A 26,464-nucleotide genomic window follows, 5' to 3' on the forward strand; every position below is an offset into this window, starting at 1 on the left:
CCCCAATACGTCCAACTCGTCTGTTCCCGTCCACAGTCAGTTCATATTAAGTTCAGATCGGGTAAATTTGACATTTCCAAGCAGTCAAAACCATTCTTACTAGTTCGCAACTTGTTTTAACTAGTTTATAAATTAACCAGCCCGTTCAGAGACAGTTCAACTCGTCCTCTTCTCGTTCTTAGTGCGTTCAAACGCGCTCCTATCGTGCGTGTGCAATCCCGTCCTGGTTCGAGACTATAAAACCCAGCGCGTTCTTGCTAATTGATGCTTGACCACATCGTGTTGTAACACGTCCCTAGGATGATCGGAGTACGGTAATTCCGTTCGTAGTAAATCAATTATGTTCGTAGTAGGTCCATCTACTTTTAAGTACGTTGTCACTCCGTCTAATTGCAGGACGGGGACAATTTTGAACATTTTGAACAATTTTGAACAATTCTATAACACCCTTCCCGTCCAAGCCAGTCCGAGCCCGTCCATGAAGTTCTTAAAAAGATCATAAATAGTTGCTAATACGTTCACTCCGTTCGCACACATTTCGAACCCGTTTGGCGTTGAACGGGAATGAGGAATGGCGAGAACGCGCTGCGTTTTTATAGCTCCCGAGCTAGGACGGGATTGCACACGCTCTAGAAATGTGATTTTCTCTTTGAAACTCAGATACCGTCCGCCAAATTACTTTTGGTTTCCTCTCTTCAAATTCATTTTACTCAACCATGCGTGAAATATGCATCATATGAGTTGCATCAAATAAAAGAGGAGAATCTAAGCTTTCCAATTATGTGTCATATATTGACTATAAATGTGACTAAGTTATGATAAAACATCGATAATTCTCGGTTTCGTTTTTTCTGGGACGCACTGTATAGCTCCATTTTGTATGTTTTTATTTCGTTATTGGGAATCATCCTGAGCCAATTTTATTTATTGATGTCTTCATTCTGTTTCTTCACTATTTTACAATTCAACATCATCCAATTTAAATCCATAATTGACATGAGGTACATGTACATGTGATTGAAATATATCGATACAGTGACTAAACTTCTTTATCAGTCATTGACCAAGTACTTTCCTTTTTCCCCTTTTGTTTAAAGCTTGTACGTTTGTCTGTGGTAAACTGCAGTCAGTACACAACCTGTTATGAGTGCATTGGTAATGATGGAGGGCAAGATGGGGACCCATACTGTGGATGGTGTACATTGGAAGCAAGGTAGCTATGTTGCTCATTCCATGCTAATTATTTGTCGACCGAATAAGAGTTTTAACATTTTGACATGGTCTTTAATTGTTATAAGGCTTCACATAAAAAAATATGTCAATTGTTCTTTGGGTAATTGTTTTTTTCTTCTTAAATGCCGATGTGAAGTACAGGGGGGGGGGGGGGAATCATTTTCAATACAGGCTGACTATCCACTCCTGACGACGGACAGTCAAACTGTTCGAAACGTCGAGCCACTCGTACCACACACATCCTCTCCAACTGGCGCTATAGTTCCCCTTATAACTATAAGCCAAGAAAGATAACCAACAATCCTTTTCTAGATTACACTAACAGTCTTTTTCAAGATAACGTATGTCTATATTGTGTGGTCCTTATTATATGTTTATATAAAATGAAAAAAATATGAATATTGCAACCTGCAAAGAATATGTTATTGATTTTATTGATTTAAATCTTAGTCGCAATACACAAGCTCTCTTGTTGGTATATTTTTGCAGGTAGGTTTGTAAGAAATTTTGTTGTAACATGAAAGCTATTTGAACAAATTCTCTCAATTACTTCTAAAGGTGCACAAGATATGAGGCATGTCCCTTACGCGATCAATCAACACGATGGTTATCATACAATGCTTTACAGTGTGTATCCATCTCAGATGTCCAGCCGAACCGTCTGCCTTATCATCAGACCCAACAAGAAGTAAATACAGTTATGTTTGAACTTTTTAGATTTCCTTTCCCCTTCTGCATATCCAATGATCAATTTAAAAGTGATTTAAGTATATTTTGCACTGCATGTATTTCAGTTATGAGTGATCTTTACTATCTTATTTGGGACTCTCCCTACAGAGACAGCTGCCATGAATAGTTATAAAAAATATATTACAAATTATTTTATTACTCCTTATTATTAATTTTCATACTAATATCCCAGCCAGGGAATAAAATACAGTAAACAAATGCAACAAAATTAACAATGACATGTGAAACTTCTTGTGCATGTGAGTCTTATCAAGAAATCACACTGTTTTTTTCTTACTTGTAGATCAACATAATAGTCCAACAGCTCCCAGATCTGAGGAGCAGTTTTCGATACATGTGTGCCTTTAACTCTTACGAGGTCTCCGCTACAACTACCGGTAATACCGTCACCTGTACATCCCCTCCTGAAAACGGATTGCCTACTATTCCAGATGGATGTAAGTATATATATGTAAAGATGAAAAGTGAGTCATTTTATATGTACTCGTGCTATGTCTGTGCAAATATAATTACCTTCATAGCATTAAGTGACCATGGATGTGAAATAAAAAATAATTAAATATTATACAAATGATGCATGCGCATGAGTTCATTATACGATCTATCCGCACTCGAGTTGAGGCTGTGTGTATCTATCGCACGAAGCCCTTAGGCTGAGTGCGATAGATACACACAGCATTAACGAGGGCGGATAGATCGTATACTAAACGAATGAAAACATGCATCATTTATTTTATACAACGAAACTCCTAGATCCTTGTTATTTGATGTAAAAAGAATTAATTCTAGATTGTTTCGTGACAGTAAATGGCTGACAAATAAACCTCAGGTTTTAATAAGTCTCAATTTAGTGCGCACACATAAGTATAGATATAGCAAGCGCACTTACCTCTACACCCATTTACGCATAGAGCTGTGCAAGAATAGGCTAGGCCCATGCACACGCAGTATTAAGCGCTCTAACCTCTACGCGCACTACTGCGCGCTCTGAAAACGAGTTCAATAGTACTGTAAAATATTGCACTCCTTTTCATGAAAACGAGTGCAATAGGCTCAGTAATTGAATCACACGTGACCGCGAATGACCAATCATTGATTAGGATCGAGGAGTGAGTTGTATAATTAATATTGTTGAAATACCTGTGGCCGGATATCTTGATTTTTAGAAAATTCTAATAGGCCTACATTTTTGACATGTTGAAATGCCACATTTTTAAACTAATTGAGACCTTTACGAATCCCAAAACCTGATTTAGTTGAATGTTGAGTATATATTTAAAGGTTGGAAAAGCAGTGTCATATTTATTTCAGACTTTATGATATAATGTATATGTAGGACTAATGTAATTACAATGTATTTGTATCATCATCAGGTTACCCTTTAATAATCTGGTTGATTTTCTTCGCCAGCAGTTACCCCTGACCCTATAAAAAAAAAGGATTGTCTTGAGACAAAATGCAGAAAGTAGTTCATCATACTTCACTCATAAATGATATTGTCTGCATTATTAAAATGATTTGTACATTTAACATTTATTTTCATTTGTTTGCTAGTGTACGTTTTGGATTTGCCTCTGTCTATTGTCTCAACTGAAACGAATGTCAAGTTTGTGACCACATATTTCTTCTTCTTTGACTGCAGTCACATTAAATCGTAAGTTATACTTCACCTAGCCAAGTGATACTAGTTATTTGTGTTGGTCTTGGGGTTTTAAATGTGATAACACACACGGGTACACAATGAATAAATAATAATGATAATAATGGTAATAATACAAATAATAATACATTTATAAAGTGCAGCCACTGTACAACATTATTCTGATTAAAGGCTTACATGGTTTTGGCTCAGAAGTTCAAGTTATTTTTCTGAACTCTCTTCCATTCCCTATTATAGATCTCATAGTAAGAATTACAGAAGACTTGTGCTTTGCATGAACTGATTTTGTGTAAAATATTTAGATATACATGTTTATTTACAATATGAAAAAGGCTACATTTATGAGCACGACATTTTTGATTGAGGCTTCACCCATTTTGATAGTTGGTTTATTCCAAATAACCCAATCCAAAATTATATCCAATCAATTCAGCTGCATTGTGTTGCGTTACTACAATAGCCATAATCATATATTTTTATATCCTTTATTAGAGTTCCATCATTAATTATTTATTTATTTATTTATTTCTGATATTTAGACAGGGTGGCACATATCACAATTTTGGTGGTCTTCCATGAGGCCCTGTATGGTAATATAACGATAAACAAATAACAGCAGCAAAAGCAAAATAGATAAATACACAAGCATATACACAGGTAAAACACAAATTAATTGGTATCCTGATGAAATAACTGATCATTCAAGAATTATTCTTGATCATTTACAAGAAATATGGGAATGAAATTGTCAATTCAAGTAGAAAATACATTTAAAAAATGAAAATAAAATAAAGAGTTTTTTATTTTATTGTACTTATAATAATAATCAATCGGAACTTCAGGCGGTATTGTAGAAAGGGTTTGAATTGCATCATAGTGAATAGTCACGTAGCTTTTGTACTAGTTTTAATACCAAAGTAATTTTCAACTTCTTGCAGATGCTCCTCGTGTGTTACAAGTTACTTTCCATGTAACTGGTGTGTTTATGACAACCAGTGTACAGATGATAGCAGCTCATGTCAGACAGGAGATACAGTGGTTATCGGAGAAAATGTAAGCACTACATGCAGGGAAACCAGTTTTCAAGCAAAGCCTGATGTCAGGCCCATGCAAGTGTTTTCATGCCATAGTTCAAAGTTTTCCTAGGCCGGTACAAAATCGCTTATTGCAGATGGTATTCAGACCCTCTCGTAAATTCTGGCTGACATCATAAATAAATGAAATGGTATATACAGATATATCCCCTTAGGAAATTCTGTCTCGTAAATTTTGTCTGACATCATAAATGAATCAAATGGTATTTACAGATATATCCCCTTATGTTTTATGGTCATTCGACCAAAGATTTTTTAGAAAATTTTGCCCAAGAATCCTTCGCTTTTGGGAGGCTTTATGTAAAAAAAAAAATCATATATCAGGAAGCTAAGCTTGAATATACAAACAACTGTTTACGATGCACATGTACATACTGAATGCACAAGTTTAAATTATCAATTGAATTACTGCCCATTTAATACATGTACATGTAATGATAATATTCAACATTTTTATAGCACACATATGCACCAAGCAAGGTGCTCAATGCTACTGACTTCGATGCTCAAATGTTTCCTATGTTTGTCTCTATAGGATCCTGATGGTGCTGGAAACGTAGGACCGGGGTTTTGCCCTCAGCTGCTTGGAACAACGGAATCATTTCTCATACCAGTCAATATTCCTACTGGCTACTCACTATCTGCAAAGAACCTCCCTACAGATCAGTCAAAGGTAATCGTCTTTGTTACCTAAAAGTACGTTGAGAACATTTAAATGCATATATCTTTACAAACATACACGGTCGTTTTTCTCTCAGTTTCCTTCATATTTCCAACGTTTACCACATATATTATAATGAACAAGAAAATATGCATTCCCGACGGAAACCCGACTTTATTCTGTGTGTTTGGCACATAAATATTACACCCATGAGTGCAGGTGCTGATTGGAGCGGATAGCCTAACATATCTTTGAAAATCATGACTTTTTGTATATTCCCAGGGGCTATTATCATATGAGTGCATCCTTGACATTGAAGGAGAAGAAGTGAGAGTACCCAGTACCACGTTTAATGAAACCTACATTCTCTGCAATGATAAACAGGTAAAAAAAAAAAAAGGACGTTATACTCTGCATTTTCTGAGGGTCCTATAACCTACACTTTTGCACTCAATAGTAATATAATGTACTTACTTTTCTTGGATACTGTACGTAACGAGTTTTTAAACATGATCAATACCTGTCTGATCTATATCAAATTTCCACTCATGTTGTCCAAAATGTTATTTTTTCTCCCAGGACATTAATGTGTGAAGGTTTCATTTCTTTTGAAAGGTGGCAGAAAATCATCCGTTCACCAGAAAATGTTTAAAATAACTTCATCTTGATCTTACTGGATATATTGACAGTAAATCAAGAATGTTATTTGCGCACAATGAACATAATGTTAGACCCGAAGAATTTTTGTTGAAATATTTCTGAATCTCCAAGATCCCTTAAATATCTGAAAGCCATACTTATGAACAAGGGATCTGAAAAATGTTTTTGCAAGTTTTATTAGCAGGTTTGCAGAGTTGTCTGTTTTCCCGAACCACATTTGATGCTGTCCCTTTTCAAAACTTTGTATTTTTTTTATTTGTTTTCAGTACACGTACAAAGAGAATATCATCCAGAAGATTGTCAGTGTCTCTGTACAATGGGAACAGAACAGGATACATGACCTGTCAGAACCATATGGTAAGCTGTGTATAAACACGCAAAGTCTACAATATGAAAAGCATAATAATTAAATATTCAACGTAAGAATAAGCCGTGGAATATTGTTGAAGTCTCTTGACCGTCATCGGACATGAAATCAACAAAGTAATACATCGCAATTTTATTTTGATTTAAACAACTTGAAAATAAAGAAATTCATAAATACATTGATTGATACTTGTACTCCTTTTTCATCCTCTGAATTGCAGTCACCCTTTATAAGTGTTCAGTTAGCAGTGGAAGTTGCAGTCAATGCCTTTCCCAAGAAGCAACACCATCCATCTTGAAGTGTGGTTGGTGTGGTGATGACTGCAATGTCATCCAAAGTGATGTTTGTCAGAGCAACCAGTTTCTCCATCAGAATGAGACGCAATTATGTTCAGCACCAGTTATCACTGATGTAAGAGAATATTTGTTCAAACAGAATATAAATCCGTACTATTGAGTATTTCAGATATGCGACGGTAAACAGCAGTGGTCCTTTTTGATGGTGCAAGTGTTTTAAGAACGTTTCACATTTGTCCATCTTCTAACACATGCAGAGCTAATTAAGGGAAAATTCGTATGACTTTTGCTGCGCGAAGTTGTTATCCATACACGTTTAAAAGTGGTATGGCTAACCGCGGGTTAATTCAGTTAAAAAAAACTTACATTTGACAATGGAGTCATATATGTATATTTGGTACTGATTATTCGTAATATAAATGAACCCGCGCATAAGGAAACATATACACTGTTGGTCATAATCATAAATGGTGGAATAATTATTTTTACCCCAATTTATTGAATGATTTTGATAATGATCATTCTCAGATTTTATTGAATGACAATTGGGGAGTGTTTGTTTTGCGTGACTGCTAAAGCATGTGTGTGCTACAATGCTAATCAACTAGAGGACCTACGTCCTTAAGTCATAACTGACAGTAATGGGGATTAATACCTCATAAAAGGGCACGAATATAGCACATCGACACGGTTTTTATCAGTACATTATGGTTCAAGGCATGCCCACATAGCAGATTTTTTTTATGTTGGGGGTCGGGGCAAAATGCAATGAATTATAGAAAATTTATTGCATTTTCTTTGTTTTTTTGTTTTTGTGGGGGCGTCGACGTACCCTAGCGCCCGCTGCGTACAGTCATGATTCATTGGCTAAGCAATGGCCTCGTTACTGTGAGCCCCCAGGATCAAAACCGTGTCGATGTGCTATATTAGTGCCCTTTTATGAGGTATTAATCCCCATTACTGTCAGTTATGACTTAAGGACGTAGGTCCCCTAGTTGATTAGCATTATAGCACACACATGCTTTAGCAATCACGAAAAACAAACACTCCCCAATTGTCATTCAATAAAATCTGAGAATGTATACTATTATCTAGATCTGTTAGGAATAAATCATTATCAAAATCATTCAATAAATTGGGGAAAAAATACAACAGTGTATTTGACACACAAGTACAACCAAATACACAATTCTAACACTTTCGAATTATTATTTCTATTGGTACTGAAAGACTTAATTAGTATGATATAAAGAGATGCCATAAGATCAATTTTTCATTTGTTTTTTCTTTTCCTGAAGTTTGACCCCTTGTCAGTTACTACCAATGGCCGTACAAGATTAGAAATCAATGGAACCGACATTGGAGTGGTTTTTGATGATATACTTCAAATTCTTATTCAAGACTTGCAGTGTGATTTGACAGGCATGGGCGAATATTACCAGCCAGGACAGAGGTATATCTGAAATGTAATTTATTTCTTACAAACATGTATGCATATTACTGTTTTATCACAAAGTAAAGTTAAATATCTTACTAAGTACATTAAGATCATCCCACTTTGATGCTTATCCTGATGACTGATAAGAACTGAAAACAAATTTATTATTCACATAATGTTAAAAAAATAAAAGGCTCGTGAAAAAGTGCCAAACAAAAGTCTTTTTGTGATACATTACAACCTTCAAAGTATTTGTTTTCTTCAAAACATTCAAGCAAACTTAGTTTTTTGGGTGAATGCAATCTAAAAGAACAATGGGGTCAATGAGATCAACTAATAATAACAATGATAATAATAATAATAATAATGATAATATTGAAAATGATAATAATAATAGCTCTCTTTTTCTCCAGAGTAGCCTCATATCAATATATATTATGTTATCCTTGAGGGCCCTGCAATTACATTATTACCCCTGATTCTCAATAATCAACGTGACAGGTACCAAACGACTTCTGCAAACTTGTAATGGAAATCTTTCGTTGATCTGGCAGACGTTTATCCTGTGTGATACCATATATGATTTTACACTGAAATCAGTTGTAAATATCAAGATGATAAATAATAGTTTGAGGTTTAAAAGAAGAAAAAAAAGGGAACTTTATTTCCACACAGTCAGATTTTACTTTCCACATTGCTGTTTCATCATGCAAGTATATGTGTACTCACATGTCCATCGTTATTGTTATTGTTATTTACAGTGTTAGTTGTACAACAGACATATCTCATGAAGTTATATCAGGACGCATTAAAATCACAGTGGCGTCAGGTAACGGAATTAAGACAGGGCAGAGCACTACCAAATTTCAGTATAGGGTGAGTACAGCAAAATATACATTCTGAATAAAATATATCTTTCTATTTTATGGTAAATGTTGCAAAGACTTTGTAATTATTGATATTTATTATTAAAGCTGAGTAACAATGAAGGAATAATTAAGTAAGCAATTGAAAAGTCATTTATACATAATAGAAAATAAATATATGCAGGAAAATTGCAAGAAAAATTTAAGTACTGATACCGCATGTTTAGTGTATTTTATAGGAGGGGATTTAAAGAATTAAAAAGAAAAGTTTCTATGATAGGTTTGAAAATGAAACATTAATAGTATTTTTTAATTTGCATTTGGTTGAAAACCTAAACTTTTCTTGTTATGTTATGATATTTTGTCACTTTTGTTTAGGATCCTATGATTACAGGTTTTAATCCTAGAGAAGGACCCGTGGCAGGGGGTACAGAAGTCACTATCAGTGGCATGTACTTGGACACTGGAAGGAACATTGCTGCAAGATTCAGAGATGCAGATTGCGTAGAGATGTAAGTAATGTGTATTGCATTCAATGCTTGGTTATTCTGTAAAGTTTATCAAAGCCACAATTTTTGCATAAATATTTCCTGTTTAAACTTTAATTGTTATTTATAAGTAATGGAACTGGAAAGATTTTGTATAGTTAATGGCCTTGAGAAATACGTCAATGTACACATTTGTTCATTGACTATAAAAAAGTAGAACTATTTTTAATGAATATGTAGACAATCACAACCATTATAGAAAATCCCCATAAATTCAAACAAATGTCTTTTTAAAAGTAGGATCTACTAGTACCTCAATATTGTAATTGTTTTGATTATAATGCTGTAAACTTGTAATATGAAGACCTGTGTTATCAAGCCTTTGTATTATCAATCATGTTGTACTATTATTTGTATCACATGCTTTGTTTAATTGATTTTAAATGGTTGAATAAAAAGTGAAGTAAAGTGAATAAATATGGAGAGAGGAAAAGAAAGACGGACAGATAAACGGGCAGAAAGACAGAGATTGAGAGAATGGAAGTACATGCACAAAGTAAGTCGATCGTATTTGATATTTTTTCAGTTCTGTTCAAGACACCATTGCCACTTGCATCACAAGCAGTGTACGAGGAAATGAACTCGTCACTGTACCCCTGGCCATGACATTTGATGGAGAAGAAAGACAATTCAGCGATTACGCCTTTAACTACATGCCGAATCCCAGGATTGATGACATTGACAAGACATCATCTATCATGTCGTTAGTATAATTGAATATAAATTTATTATTTTCATCCTTAATTGTCATTCATTCACTTGTTTAAAGAGAATCACCGTGAAAATCACCATGGTTGACTCAGTCATAATAAGCCTTTATTAAATTACTTTATTGCAGAAAGTTGACTCAAATAGAAACACATACTTGTCAGTTTCAGAAAATACAGACAGAGGATTTGGAACTTCTAGTGTGTTTGAAAGTGGATATAACAAGTGGTGTAAAAATCGCCATATGAAATGCAGTTAATATGTGTGATCTTATGCATATACATTTCTGCCTTTGTGATGAATAAGCAATTATTAGAAATGTCCCTGTTCATATTTTGTTAATGGAATATATCTTGTATACAATAAAAAAAAAACAATATGGTTTACAGGATTTGATACGTTTCTGTTCCACCGAACAAATTGAAGAGAGGGATTACATCGAGTAATTTACAAAACTTTTTTTTCTTTTACAATTGACCTCTTGTTATTATTTAAAGACTTCCCCGTTTGTAATGTCAACATATGACAGTTTTCTCATTTGTAGGTGTTATTCAACGCTTTCCTTGAATGTATTTTTATTTCAACAGAGGAGGTCTCGATATTACACTAACAGGCGTTAGATTTGATCTGATCCAAGAACCCAGGATTGTTGTTACTTCTCTCACAACTAATGCTACCACCTCTGGGGTAAGATATCCATTCACTTTATTTATTCAATCTTATTGAAGGGTATCAATCATTTAACAACAAAAAATTGTTTGCTTTGTGTGTAGGGATTTCATCCCTTTATACTGTATTGAAAAATACGAGCTTAAAATATTACTTCTACAAAGATATGTGGCAAGTTTGCATACACTCATTAAACAAAGCGGCAACTTGTGAGAAGATTATTTGATGCACCCGTACATGCTATCATAGTACAAGTGTATTGTATAAGACGCACTAGTCCTTGTTCAGAGTATTATGTTACCCTTATTCTTTCACACCCCTCGATTATTTAATAGCTCATAGAATGATTGATTAGGTTTATTGTTTTTATTTTTTAAGTTGATAGAAGACATTTTTAGCTATACCCAAACTTGTTTAGGCTATTGCTACACGAAGAGATGTCTGTTGACTGTAGATGACTGATGGTTTTGCTACTTCTCAGGCATAACCAGTATTGTATTAAGTACTGTTAGATAAATATATTTGACACAGTACTGCTTTGCATACTTTGTATTTGCTTGTGCAAGTACATGCGAGTTGTCAGTTTTATGATACACATAATTATATGAAATGTTCTAGCATATATATACACATTCGCAAGGTCTTGAAATTGTTTATCTACAGGTTTATTCCAAACTTTTCTCTTTGAAATCACATTTGGCTGTGTTCATAAATTATAAGACCTTTATTACTGCATTGGTACATTCAAGAATGTGCTCAAAGTGCAATTATGTGTAATGGAAATTTATTTTGTAATCCTCTTTTTTTGTCATTTCTTTTCTTGTTCGTTATAAATGCCTTGACATTTATGTCCTAAAGCTCTGCAATGGAACAGAAACCATTCTCACATGTCCAACGCCAAGTTTTCCTGATGCTGATATCTCTTCTAGAGGAAGACGAGCAGCAGATGGTGCAATGATAGCAAAACTGACCTTTGACTTTGATGGATATGTGATTGATGGCGGCACTATTGATTACTTCCCAGACCCTGTGTATGAAAACTTCAGTGGGAACAGCAGAATTTATAAGAGTGATAACAAAAGACTTGAGATTACTGTGAGTCATAGGAGTTTTCTTTATGAGATCTATTATCTAAGTTAGACAATATGCTCAGGATTGTATGTAAGTACCTAGCGGGTACCTAGCTGTACAAAACATGCCATCTTTGTTTAAAATATCAATTTACTGCAATCATTTAATCAACAAAACAAAAAAGAATTGCAACAAGCTATCACCGATTTGTATGTCACTTATTGTGTAGTCCCATATACACATTCTGTGTGCATTGCTTGTTACTTTACCAAGACTGGGCGAAATGCCCTATCATTTTGATAACTCAGAACCTTGCAGTACACACCAATACTTATATGCTACATGATCAACTTTTTTGATCAATTCTACATCGTTTCTTTCACAAATCAACCGCATGACCAGAACTCAAATTTATCTTGAATTGGTCATTCATATCAAATATCGCAGGTATGCCCGCGAATGGAACACGTGAAAAAGCGGCAAAAGTCAAATTTGTTGTTTTGTGTCTTTCCAGGGAATGGATTTAACCTTGGCAAGTACAGAAGACGATGTACTAGTTTTGTTAGGACCTGATGGACAATGCTATGTTGATGGTCTTAACATTAATGTCCTGCGTTGCCAGCTACCAGATGACCAGCCTCAAGCAGGATACTTGAATGGAACACTAGGTCGAGAAGGTGCAAAGAATCTTCCAGCTGTAACAGTTAGTATACACGTATCTTATATAACAGCATTTATCCTTTTCGTTTATTTTAACATTACACAGTTATTTTACATGTCTTCCATGGTGCTGCTTTAATACGAAGTTGTACACATATAACGATTACCTATCACATACATGCAATCGCTATTGTAGCTTTTTTTGATATAAATTTAATAACTAAACTATTCAGACCCTTTCAAAGTTTTGCATTTTGTATGTATTCGAAATAGAATTTGTCACGATTTATGTATCTTGAGAATGTGAAATATTAGTGATCACATCTAAAAGTATTCAACAAAAGCCCTAATTTATCCAGCCCACTCTATAGTTTGGATTTACGATAAGTACATCCACAAGAATTAACATCAAATTTCCAAGTACATATATCATGAATAATTCGGTCGTTGACTATATACATTTACTAAATTTCTTTCATTTTATATACGCTACTATAGCAGGGAAAGCACTGTAGACGAGTGTAGATTTATTTTTCTCATTTCCATCCCCTTCGGAAACGGGCATTTCGTGAACCTCGGTCGACAAATTATTGAAAATGCTCATTTAGTATTAATCAACACATACAGTGCTGTAAAAACTAGTGAATCATTTTTTAGTTTAAAAGGCGTATATCAGCGCCCCGTTGCATAAAACTTACCACTGATGGTAACTTTGCTATCAATGGCACCTACTATGGTAAAAGGGTAGTTCCAATTGATGGCACGGTTACCATCAATGGTACGTTTTATGCAACGGGGCCCTGGCGTTTGTGTTATCGAAGGGGATATGAAGAAGGATGATTGTGCATGTCATTGTAAACCTACACCCTAACTCACACCCTAACCCACACAATAACATAATATTAAATTGACTCTGTTGTCTTTTTAGGTTGTGCATGGGAACTTACGATTTTACCCAGGCTTCGTTTCAGCATGGTCGGCTACAGGTGACAGTCCAGTATTAGCCATCATAATATCTAGTGTGGTGGGACTCATTGTGATCATCACTCTGATAATCATTCTGGTTTGGTGGTCAAGGAAGGAACAGCGTTACTTACAACGAGCTAGGGAAGAAGTAGAAATGGTCCGTAGTGACTTCATGAAGAGAGTACGAGAAGGTATGTCTAACAAAAGGTAAAAACAGAGTTTTGTAGATACAATGCATGTAAGAGGGTATGTGTGCGCATGTAGTGTGCGAGTAGTTATAGAGGCGCCTCTATGTGCTCCCCTTTTTAAAACAAATTGGTGATGCTTATGTACCCTTTTTTAAATTCTTTATATATATGTTACTCGAAATTGTTTTCATGTTCAACACTGTGATGTTTTTTAAAATAAATATATAGTATAGGGAATGCGTATTAATTACAGTACATTATCTTACCTGTTTGCGTTTAGTTGGTAACACGAGCTTAGATGTATCCGAAGCTGACGACAGGACACAGAAGCACGGCGTACCATTTAGAGGACACGTCCACTGTATGACAATGATGTTGTTTAAAGGACTCGGTGTTCACCCAGAAACAACGGACCCTGAGGTAATACTAATAACGATAATATCAGGATATACATGTGGTAATAAAATGTTTCAGATAATTGAATAATTATTCTGAAAAGTCTACATCATGTTGTTAATAACATGAAATAACTGTTGCATCTGAACCTTTCAAACTACGAATTCTCAATAAAATATGAACATGATTGGATAATAAGACAGCACAAGTTGGAAACAAATGTGTTTTGTTTTTCACGATTAATCACATTTCGACTAGGGTTTTTTTTTTTTTTTTTTTTTACATTTGGGTACACTCATTGGTACGATGACGAAAAGCATATAATTGGTTTGCATGGAAATCTTTCTTGATTATAGCTTTTGCTGTTGTGCACCATCAAGACATTATGCCTGTCCTAAAATATTTCCTTGCAGTACATGGAAGACTTTATGGAACACTCGGTGGTATCATTCTACCGTATGCTAAAGAAGAAGGAAGTTTTGATAGACTTCATCAGACAACTAGAGAGGAAGAAAGAAGGTCGCGGTCGTGAAAGGTATTTTAAAGGACTTTCAACCCCCAAACAAATTAATACCGTTATTTGAATCGACATCATTTGGTCAAAATGTAATACAAAAATAACTATGATTTATGGTAATGATACTACTATACATACATATTCACCACGCAAGGTGCTGAAGCAGCTCATAGTATAAAAGGAAATCATTGCTACCGTTACCCATATAACACCTGGGTAGAGAAGGGCAAATGCAGAGTGTTTACTTGCCAAAGGACTATTATTAACTGATTATGAAATTACTTATAAATGGTTATGTAGTTTGTACACTCATCCTGCTGCAAAAACTCGTGACGTAGAAAATATGTATTACATATATGCCACGAGGCAAACTTACTATGGCTTTCATTTTCCACCTCTTAGGGAAATCATCGCCTCTCTTTTGGCAATCACATTTGTCAGCGAGGGGAAATCGATCCACTTCACAGAGTAAGTCAGAAGTTATATATTCCAAAGTACATACATACATACCCACATACAGACATACATACATACTTACATGACTCAAGCCCACACGGTCATGTATAGTACCCCCCAACGCCCGCATCCCGGTGACTACGCCAGCCATTCCCCACTCCTGACGACGGATAGTCAACCTGTTCGAAACGTCGAGCCACTCCCGCCTAAATATATATATACTCTTTTTTCACTGCAGCTCAAAGATAAAGTGCGATTATTCGTTTTACTCATCATATAGGGATGCTCTTTCGTTGGATTCATTTAAATCCTCCCTAAACAAAATTCCTCTTAAATATCCCTGTTAGTCCGTAGCTTTCAATGTCATACTGTTTCGTTGGATTCATTTAAATCCTCCCTAAACAAAATTCCTCTTAAATATCCCTGTTAGTCCGTAGCTTTCAATGTCATACTGTTGTTATTCACGGTACATGTAATGTAATTTCCTTAATTTGACTTTATGTTTTGGCCTAAAATCAAATTGTATTCTGTTTTATTTTAATGTATTGACTGGATGTACATGTGCTTCTGTAAGTTAAACTTAAGTAGGTTGATTAGTATGTATCAATTGTAGCTTGTTGATATGATATTAAATGTACTATTATCTAAGAATCGCCATTATTTTTGAAAAGCGCTAAGAAACATATTGTATCAAGCGCTCTAGAAATACAATGTATTCTTATTATATATTGTCTGTACAAAATTCAGTGCCGATAATTTTGATGCTTGTCAAACATCACACATGTTATAATGCACAATTATATAATTATGAAGAAGTGAAATAACTTACGAGGCGAAGAACCGGCATGGGGCTGAATGGTACAAAATACATGCAGGTTCTTGGAACAGAATGGAGGTAGGACATAATAGGGCAGAGAGGGCAAGGTGTTGCGGGGCAGAGCGTAGACCTGGTATTGCCTAGGATATAACTAACTGGATCTGACATAGGAAAAATGGGATAACCGGTTGATGCAATTAGTTTTGTTTTTTTCATTTCCCAGGCAACCTGGGCATGTACGATCAACATCCATTAATCCTTTTCTTTATGGTGTTCTATGTTCTTGAAATTTATGTTGTATGTTGAAATACCGAATAAAGTAATTATAATAATAAGTATGATGTAAAACATTCGACCACAGGTGGTAATTTCTTTCCATGAATCGAAAGAAAAGATCAACGTGCACTAGAATTTTTCAGAGTATACCACTACTCCATGTTAAAGATAAATGTATACATATATAATTATATAAATACTCTCGGGGAGAGTCAGATTATCCAAAGGAATTTTTGAAGGCTTAAATGAACTCAATTTGCCTTTTCTTTAATGTTAGTAATACTATTATATACATACTATAATTAATTAAATTAAAAGCATTTGGGCAAATATGAAAGCTATTTATTGTTATACACACCTGCATTCATTAATCGAGATTAAAGTATGACCTTTTGGCACTTCTTTCATTTCATTTCCTTTTCAGCGTCGTAATGTCACTTGTTGAAGATGAAGTCAGAATGGCATCCGAATCTAGTAGAGAGATGGACACACTATTCACCAAGTAACGTTTAAATTCATCTCTATTATCCCTTTTTAGAGTTAGCACTTGTTCTTTGTGGTCCTTAATACGTCTCATAACAAAAATCTACAAAAAACTACATTCCCGACTTTTCACAATATTGAACAGGATATTTGCGTACTAGGCTTGTCATGAGGGCTGTGAGCCAGATTGCACATTCCATTACTTGCACAGGATTGATAGGCTTACTTTTGTGGACTGAATTTAGAAAGTGGCGGTAATTGTGCGCGCATACACCTTGATAACATTAATTTTTGTTACCAAATGGTACACTAATATATATAATGAATTGTTATGTTTCCTCACATTCAAATCCCATATTCGTCCGAAATGTTGCCACCGAAAATCATATTGCACATATGTAAATTTCAGTCGAAAAAGTACATCTTTAATAAACTTGTATATAATATTCTCATAATTTTGTATCATGTGTTCAGCACGGAAACAATCGCAGGAAAACTGGTCAGCAGCTGGTTTACCTTGTTCATGCTCACTTACTTGAAGGTAATAATTCAAATTCAAATTCAAACTTTGTTGATTTCAATCCAAACATTCTAATTTTTGTATACATGAAACTAAGATGTTCCTACGATTTCTCGGAATTTGTTTAATGATATGGGAGGAATTTGTATTAGTGTTGTAAGTTCAATCCTAGTCTAGCTTCATCCTAATCTTGGACAAGATCCTGTACACAGTAGCGTACGCACAGAGTTTTCTGAGGGGGGGGGGGTTAAAATTTGAAAATTGCGCCGAGAATTTCGCAACGACTCAGCCATCCGCTAAATAAGCGGGGGGGGGGGGGGGGTTATTAAAATATATATATATATATATATATATAATTTAAAAAAATTGAGGGGGGTTCGACCCCCGTACCCTCCCCCCCCCCCCCCCCCCCCTGCGTACGCGCCTGCCTGTACAAGTATCCTGGCCGTATTTTTTTACATACGACTATACTATCTTCTTCCCATGAAGGGCTTTCATAATATATTCATAATTTCTAAGTAAAATTTAAATGCTTTTTTTAATAACGTAATATACGCGTATTTAATTCAGTTCAAGTCTATAATAATTTTATTTTGGCAATGCCTTGCATCCAGAGGCTGAATTACGCATCGTTAACAATGTCTCAATACATGTATATAATTGTTTGCTATACTATAGACGTACGCCTTCTACCCACTGTACATGTTGTATCAAGCAATAAAGACCCAGGCCGAGAAGGGTCCTATAGACGAAGGGTCAGGAGAAGCATACTATACGCTAGAGTACAACAAACTATTTGACCAGACGGTCGAATTTCATTCTCTCGTAAGTACAAGTAATGTCCGGTTATGTCTTGAAATTTTATATTTGCATTCTAATAAAAAAAGCTATGATTATGTCAAATCGTTTTACCACTATACTGAACGGTTTAGGCAAAGCAAACTCAAGTGTGTGTGATTTCTATTTCAGTGTCTTGTTATATTTGTGTTCACATTTGAAAACTTTCCTGAACGTAAACCCCATGCGCATAAGTATAAGCTTATAATTGAATATACAGGTACATGTATATATATATATATATATATATATACGTATATATATATATGTATATATATACAATTAGAATGAGGGTAAATAATATGTTTTCAGTACACTACACATATCTTTAACACAATCTCTGAGACCTTCTAGAAACCAACTCAAGGGCAATTTCGATACATTTCTGTGTATCTCATAGAAATAATGTTTGGATTACGTAACACATCATTGTAAAGTTCGCATATTTTGGGCATGGAAAGTAAAATTGCCTTAGATTGAGTTTTCGACAGTGTTTGCAATTTTATTCTTTGTATCATTTCTCTCATCCATTGAATAACCATTTTGTTTAATAAAGGGTCTGGATGTTGTAGATGAAGACGGTCAGGTTTATCTTCATGTGAATGTCCTGGATGTTGACAGCGTCAAACAGGTCAAAAAGAAAGTTCTAGATTGTGCGTGGAGAAGGGGCTACTGTTTGCAACCCAGAGACGTGGATGCAGTAGACCTGGGTGAGAATATAATGGATATTATATCCCGCATAATAAGAATCTTACTATCTGATTGGTCTAAACAAGGTCACATGATCAATGATAGATAAGTACTTTATCCCTGCGATAGGACTTTTGTACAGTAATTTGTTGCTGCTGCCCCACTTGCCCATTGAATAAAGCATGGCAAAGTAGGTTACGCGAAATGTCAATGCCAATGTCAATGTCAAATGAGCACGCATCGACTGTATTACATGTATGCATGTTGTGCTTTGTAAAATTTAGCTGAAGCTAAACTGTCTGCAGAATCAGTTCTTTTAATTATGTAAAATTCACTTTAAATAGACCTTATTGCCGATGTGGGATATAAAACAAATATTAACCTCCTTTACTCGGGCAATGGATACAAACTATCATCGCCTCGGTGATAGTTTGTACCATTACCCTCGTAGTCGATTAATATTTGCTTATCATCTCAAGAAGAGGGCCACATAAGTGTTTTGTGTTACCTTCGAATTTAATACATACACACACCCTTACCTTCATAGATACGTAAACGCATGATGTTCTCCTCGTATGAGCTAATACTAACACAGCATTTTCAATCACGTTTGTGAAATCATGGAGAACTACAATCGGGTGGAATTTAAAGGCTCTATCACCATTTCGTCGCAGCCACTGGCTGAATTGAGAAAGATCGTATACAACAATGATAATAACATGCAAATAATTAAAACACATGTACTTTAATATGTTCATAAACATTAATATTATATATATTCCATTTAATGAATTATATTACATGTAAACTTTATACTATCACTTCCATAATTATGTATAGATTTTATTCTGAGTTATTCTTGAATCTTCTCACCATTGCACAGTGTTTGTTCAAACTCATAAACAATCAATTCTGCTTCATGAGACGTCTGAGACTCAGGGAAAAGTAACGGCGAATACAATGAATACCTACGAGGTAAGTTAATGTTCATTAACATTGTTTCTGACGGTTCGATACTTTTAATTATACAAATTCGGATAGAATATCTAGATATTTACGTACTGACGATACATGTATAAGATACATGTATAAGATAAACGTGAAGGTGTAAACAAAAAAGTGTACCCCTTTTCGCAATATAAGTTTAAAATATATTATTGAAGAACTCGTTTTTAGTTAGATGAAGGCGATTATTCTTGTACCGATATACTGGAACATAACTGTGCAGATGGATGCATATACCTCTACATAATTTTTAAATAAGCATACTTCATTGTATTATTCCGTTTTGTGACTTTCATGCTTTAAGATTCAAAATGGATATCGTGTGGCACTGATACCGAAGCAGCATGGAGAAGGTGATGGGTATCAAGCTCTAGATCTGAAGGAGGTTGCTTCAGACACGTGTAAGAATCGTTGGTTTATTTGGAAGATGCATATCTCAAATATCTGTAATCTAAAAAAAATCATGTTGAAAAGGAAAATAGTTTTGACATCCAATAATCATTTTCATTTTCTTTAAAATTTGATTATCTTTCATTTTTTCTTAATTTATTCTTATTTAGTGTTTATAATTATGAAAATGAAACAGTAATAAATGAATTAAAGACAGCTAATTCGTGACTATATGGAAAGAGAGAGAAAGGAGAGAAAATAACAGGGAAGAGAGTAATATTATGATTTTCATCCATATTTAGATGCATCCTTAATGTACGTGACCGATGAAGATGTCCTCGATTCGGACCTACCGCAACAAGGTTCAAAGATCATTCACCTGAAGGTATGATACTTTCCGTTGATCGATGAATACCATGTTAATACAACCATTAAAGAAGATTTTTGCTAGCTTTGTTCCTTATAACTAACCTTTACTCTGATGAATAAACAGGAATAGCTTAACATCTTTTACAGACCCGAGAAGGTAATTGTCATTATTTTACTATATGTCTCAAAATTAAAAAAAATCATACCTTGAACAGGATCGAAATGTACTCATACTATGGAACAGAGAATTCATAAATTTGATAATAATCACCCTTATATATAACATTGTCTAACGATTTTCAACAATGATTTTCTATAGATAGACAAGAATAACAGCTTATGAAAATCAACCCAAGGAGAATATCACTGTCCTATTTGTATATCCCAGTTATCTACGGTTTACAAAAGGTCCCCTTGTAATGTTCGCAAATGTTAAACTGTTGATGCACAAGGCTTTAGAAATTGCCTCAGTTTGATTTATTGGAAGTCTTTGCGATCGAGTAATCGTATTGATAGGTCCGCTTATAAGTAGGTCTAAAATGAATAATGAGAGAAAGAGAGAGAGCGATTCAAACTAAATGCATACACGCGTATTTTTGTACAGGATCTTGAACAATCTAAGATGAAGGGAAGTATTATGCCCATCCACATCCACCAGAAGAGTGCAGACATTGATCGAAATCTAGTATTTCCTCAAATGCTGACAATGAAAGTGAGTCGTGATGTCAATACAGAGATATCCTCGACATTATACAAATAATACACAGCAGTGACGGCATTAGTAAGAATTACCCACACAAGGTACCTTTCGAACTGTGTAACCTCGAGTGTGTTTGGACTGTTTTGAAGATACCGAGTGTGGTTAATTTTATTTATGCCCGAACAAAATAGTGTGTATTATTTGTTTTATAAGATGATCTTTTATATGTTTCATAAAATGATGTTTTACTTCTTTTAAAAACTGATGTTTTATAACATGATTGTACTAATGACCAGTCATTAAAATTTGCTAATGACCGGTCATTAGTAAAACTACGTGTTAGGCAAAATAAATGCCTGGTCACATGTACGCTCTCAATCAATCATATGATTAGGATCCGCTTCATCATGTTATAATATAATTTATTACAGTATTCCATTCTTACTCATAAGTATGATTAGACAGATGTAGCTGATCGTCTTAACCATCCTTATAACGTTGGAAAGCTTTTTGTAGTTTTACCCTTTGGTAATTTATTCAAATGTTAACTTTTCGTCAGATTTTTTTTGATGCACAGACTAACAAGAAACAAAAGTCCTCTTGCCTTATCTTAGTTTAACAGCAGGCTAGCAGATTCATAAAGTACAATTCCATCTGGGTTTGAGATTTGTATAGAACCTCAACGTGGTGTTTATGTTCCGATGCACCTGATCACCAGTTTCAGATGGTATTTATTTTATCCACATGGGTTAATATACGCTGATTAAGCTCTATCTCTTTCACATTTAAGGCGTCGATCAGCCCATATGTGGATGGTATCTTCGAAGTAATGTTCAAGATGCCAGCAAAGGTACCTCTACCAATCAAACATCTCTTTGATACGTTTGATGAACTTGCTGTGAAGTATGGAGAAGCCTACGCGAAAGATTGGAAGAAAAATTGGTGAGTAGGGTTGATGTAATTCTAAGGTATAAATTTGACGTACTAATAAAAAGTATTTGAATTGTGATATGTGTCGCTCAATTTCGTTGTTTAACAAAATCTACTTTTTGATATTTACTATATCATGACTACTACAATACTAAGGTCGTGATTTTGTAAATCATACCCACTAAATTGTGTATAATATATCGATCGTGTTACAATGACAGTACCTCTGTGTATTACCTTTGTGTCATTTATAAGAGATAAATGTTTAGAACACAACACCAAACATACGTTTCCAGCAACCCAACGAAAGGATGCATAGCAATTTTCTGAGCCTCAAAAGGTGCAGAATTGCACTTTGAATAAGATGGGCGAAACATTGAGCCTTGAGAGGGGCAAATGTGCACTTCGAAGATGTTGAAGGTGAAAATAGAACCTGAAAGAGAAGCATATCTGCACCTCGAAGGATGCTAGATGTAAATGATGAAAGAGCTTAACCAAACAAAATTAGAATTTTCCATGGTGTAGGATGCAAATGTTACCCTTTATTGATTCGTGTAGGTAGATATTGTATGTTAAGATCTTGTTTTTAATTTCACGTATCCTTTGTAAATTTCTCCTTCCATAGCTTGTCAAATTTCTGGCTCTCAGTGCTCACCAACCTGCCATCGTTGTTTGAGATGCCGAGATCAGAAACAGCTGATAGATGTGTAAACATTCTTGCTGATGCTCTCAAGCATGCAACCAAGACCATTTCCCTGAGACAGGTGACAATCAATGTTTTCATTAACTATATCACAATATAGCGTAACAACACAAGATTCATCCCCAGTAGTGCCTTCTTTTTCATTCCACAGTCACCTTTGATTACTACAAAGGAATTAAGACGGTCAAATGAGAAAGGAAAAGTAAAGCCTATGGCGTGACCTTTAATACCGATTACGTCATACAATTAGGTACTGAATAGAAGTGTAGAGGGGACAGGTTTTTTAAAACAAATCTAAGAATCATACGTGCACGTATCGATGTTGTACAATATTGTACAATCTTTGCATTAATCTAATGGCAACTAATTTGATTATTACTTTCGCTGTTGGAGATTTTAGATGACGATAATGATACAAGATGAATATTGTACACATATTATAAACTCTGTCTTTTTTACTCAATACAGGGCGAGTCAGATCATCTGCCTTACTACAACGAACATCCCTTTCAAAGAAAAATGGTGACGGATTACTGTAATGAGATAGCAAATCAGCCAAAGCTTCGTCCAATAAAACTGAATAGAGCCTGCTCAAACATCTCAAAGGTATGTAAAACTATTGTATATTAAGGCGAACCCGTGACATGTGTCATGTATGACATCATGTTCTTTCTCTCAATAATTTCTTGATTTGACTATGTAGTAATGTCAAGAGATTTTAATTTGTGGATAAAATAAATTGATAAATGTCATGTTGCCTACCATGCCTGAATGGCCCATCATAATCTGCATGATACTACAATTAACGTAGTTTGTTCTGAATATGAAAATGGACAGTCCATTTGACCCTTTTTTCCTGAACTCAATGTTTTCAACTTAAAGGGATATCCATTACATTTGACACAGACGGAGTTTAAGAAAAACGAGATAAATGTATGGAATTCTGAATTGATTGTCCTTTTTAATTTACAGGAGTTCAAGGACCAGTTCAGTCATCTTTCAAACATGATGCACCTTTACAACCTTACCAAGACCGATGTGGAAAACCTTTTCAAGTAGATCCAGGAAATCCCAGTAGACCGACAGCCCATGAGACCGCCAGCCCAGTAGACCGACAGCCTATGAGACCGCCAGTCTAGTGAACCCTCGGAGAAGTGGACAGAAGGCCCAGGCAGCCGATAGTTCGGTCGCATGGGCCGTTGGCGTCATGGACTGTCAGTCTCTACAAAATTAAGCAGTAAACCGAAGCTGGACTGATAGCCAATATAGACATGCAATATATATACATGCATTTTGCTTTATTTGTGGGGTTCACATAAATGCCGGATCAAGAAAAGTTGATGAAAGAGAAAATAAGAGGATCTTGGTAGATTAGCTTTGCTTTTTAATGATTTTAATAATTATGATCATTAGCTTGACATAAATCATTACGACACTTGTTATGCAGTGATTTATACATATGATGTTTTTGAAACTGGATTTCTGATCTTGTTTTAAACCAAGTTCTTTTTCAGAACGGACAATTTTGACCTTCATGTACACTTGGGTCGAGAACAAAAATAGCGACTAGCAATATATATGGCCAATCGCCCTGACAATGATAAATGGTGACAGAAGGTACGAAAAGTTATAAGCTGTTCCACTTTTGAGAAAGATATAAACTATAGGTAGATATGCTTGGTTTTTATAGACTTGATTCAATGAAAGGAAAATGAAACCGAAAATGAAGCGAAAATCTTCGATGATCACACAACTCGTATACAACATTCCACAACCAATCGGCAACTGTTTTACAAACGAAAGGCAACTGATCGCCCACTAGACGTTCCTGCAAATTGGTTGTCCATGGACGCAGTTAATGTTGGTTGTCAGAAGTTGGCAACCAGTTGTACGCCTAATGTGACTTGGGCTTTAACAAGGTATCCTATATTTCCAAAGTTAACAGTTTTCTTTATGACAATATTCCCATGGAGGGGAGTGCCATCTCGATTTAAAGGCATCGATTGACAATGTTAAATCTGATGTGCATGGCCCTACGTGTTATCAGTGACCGTGATATGGTGTAATATTGAAAACCTAACAAAATTGCTCTTCAAAATGGTCATGAAGTGCCTCAAAAAAGTAAAAATCTTTGAGTGACCGGTTTTACCATACTCATTTCCCCCAATCGACTGTAGTCTTAAAGAAACCGTTAGGAAAACGGTTTTTGACAATTCGAGTTCCAATCAAAAATATCTTGATAATCCAACAGGTGATCAGTTTGTAAAAACATGGGATTCCTGACTGACCTAAAGGTTTATAATTATGATTGCAGCATGAGCTACATCCAGGATTTCAGTGTTTAGAACCTTAATCTTATGTCAATAGTGATGTTAGAGTAGTACATATCCATTGACATGCATAGAATAGAAGAGGTTATGCAACCAAAGCCAGTGGGGACTTTTAGATTTGCCGAACGACAACGTGGATTGCTACGATCGACGTCCTTTTAATGCACTGCCTTGAATGGACGTCACACGTATCAGTCCACGCAAATCTTAAAGTCCCCATTGATGCAAATTAAGAACGACCATCTTGTTTAATACTCCAGCTTCTCAAACAGGTGATTTCTGTGAGCAGTTTTATTTACGTCTTTTGAATAATGGGCTGAGCTTTATCTGGTCAAGTAACAACTTATGCATGCCAAATGTTGCTTCACAAAAGAAAGTGCTCAACTGTTCCAAATGGCTGAACCAAATATCTTGTCGCAATTAGGAGTAAATATAAATGGTCTATTCCATTGTTATGGCATCATTTAAGAGGTGTGTGTCCGATATTGAAGGTAAAATACATGTCAGTGGGTACCTCGTTAGACGTATTACTTTCATATCACTATTTTAATCAAAATGGCTACTCCCAAAGGAAAATGACTAGCAATAAATCTGCAACTTTTGAGATATTCTGTAAGTTTTCCTTCCCAGATAAAAAGATTAATTTCAAGATTTGTTTAAACTGGGCGACAATTTTTAAAAAGATTATCAGCTAATGTTTTAGGGTTTAATTTTCCTTTAAAGAAATATGATATTTTTTTTTTTTATAATAATGGAGATTGTAAAAGCTTGTATCTTCATTGATCCTTACAATTTGTAAAATGTACATGTGATAATTTGTTTTTATTCGGCAAGTGGTGAAATGAAATGTATGCCTGCAACGATGAAATTGATTCCAAAACAAAAACTTTTAAGTAGCCGTGAAGTAATAAGATATATTGGTATGGTGGGTAAACGATTTTATTAATTATGTAACTTTAGTATTTTTGTTATTGTTGGTTGATATGCTTACTTGTCAGAAGATATTCGGGTGCTGCAGGAGGGCGAATTGATCGTTGTAAATGATGATGTAGTAGGGGCTTTTGGGGCGGCTACCAGCGAATCTACCGGTTTACTAACATATTCAAATTTATGGATGTTTCTTTTCTGGGGACCTAGTAACGAGTTATTCTATTAACCTGTTATTAACGAATGAACTACAATATTTTAAATCCAGTATGCATAATATTCA

At 35.0% G+C, this 26,464-nt stretch overlaps 1 protein-coding gene across 1 annotated transcript in view; it reads left to right on the forward strand.

Annotated features, from left to right (window-relative positions):
* LOC105441802 (plexin-A4-like) overlaps window positions 1-24,510 on the forward strand; it is a 44,358-nt gene extending 19,848 nt beyond the window's left edge. The window contains exons 5-35 of the mRNA XM_030972635.1: window positions 1,098-1,213; window positions 1,792-1,921; window positions 2,267-2,420; window positions 3,881-3,888; window positions 5,273-5,410; window positions 5,681-5,782; window positions 6,325-6,415; window positions 6,646-6,836; window positions 8,020-8,174; window positions 8,921-9,035; window positions 9,404-9,537; window positions 10,100-10,276; window positions 10,869-10,968; window positions 11,809-12,045; window positions 12,536-12,724; window positions 13,610-13,838; window positions 14,116-14,255; window positions 14,645-14,766; window positions 15,151-15,216; window positions 16,722-16,799; window positions 17,255-17,321; window positions 17,979-18,125; window positions 18,694-18,847; window positions 19,711-19,802; window positions 20,137-20,233; window positions 20,525-20,607; window positions 21,196-21,303; window positions 22,082-22,233; window positions 22,847-22,985; window positions 23,393-23,530; window positions 23,897-24,510. Coding sequence (XP_030828495.1) covers window positions 1,098-1,213; window positions 1,792-1,921; window positions 2,267-2,420; window positions 3,881-3,888; window positions 5,273-5,410; window positions 5,681-5,782; window positions 6,325-6,415; window positions 6,646-6,836; window positions 8,020-8,174; window positions 8,921-9,035; window positions 9,404-9,537; window positions 10,100-10,276; window positions 10,869-10,968; window positions 11,809-12,045; window positions 12,536-12,724; window positions 13,610-13,838; window positions 14,116-14,255; window positions 14,645-14,766; window positions 15,151-15,216; window positions 16,722-16,799; window positions 17,255-17,321; window positions 17,979-18,125; window positions 18,694-18,847; window positions 19,711-19,802; window positions 20,137-20,233; window positions 20,525-20,607; window positions 21,196-21,303; window positions 22,082-22,233; window positions 22,847-22,985; window positions 23,393-23,530; window positions 23,897-23,983 — 3,936 coding nt within the window. The 3' untranslated portion in view covers window positions 23,984-24,510. The remainder of the gene's footprint in view (window positions 1-1,097; window positions 1,214-1,791; window positions 1,922-2,266; window positions 2,421-3,880; window positions 3,889-5,272; window positions 5,411-5,680; window positions 5,783-6,324; window positions 6,416-6,645; window positions 6,837-8,019; window positions 8,175-8,920; window positions 9,036-9,403; window positions 9,538-10,099; window positions 10,277-10,868; window positions 10,969-11,808; window positions 12,046-12,535; window positions 12,725-13,609; window positions 13,839-14,115; window positions 14,256-14,644; window positions 14,767-15,150; window positions 15,217-16,721; window positions 16,800-17,254; window positions 17,322-17,978; window positions 18,126-18,693; window positions 18,848-19,710; window positions 19,803-20,136; window positions 20,234-20,524; window positions 20,608-21,195; window positions 21,304-22,081; window positions 22,234-22,846; window positions 22,986-23,392; window positions 23,531-23,896) is intronic.
* Window positions 24,511-26,464: the final 1,954 nt, after the last annotated feature.

The sequence above is a fragment of the Strongylocentrotus purpuratus genome, unplaced genomic scaffold (assembly GCF_000002235.5).
Source record: "Strongylocentrotus purpuratus isolate Spur 01 unplaced genomic scaffold, Spur_5.0 spur5_scaffold_6, whole genome shotgun sequence".
Classification (NCBI taxonomy): Eukaryota; Metazoa; Echinodermata; class Echinoidea; order Camarodonta; family Strongylocentrotidae; genus Strongylocentrotus; species Strongylocentrotus purpuratus.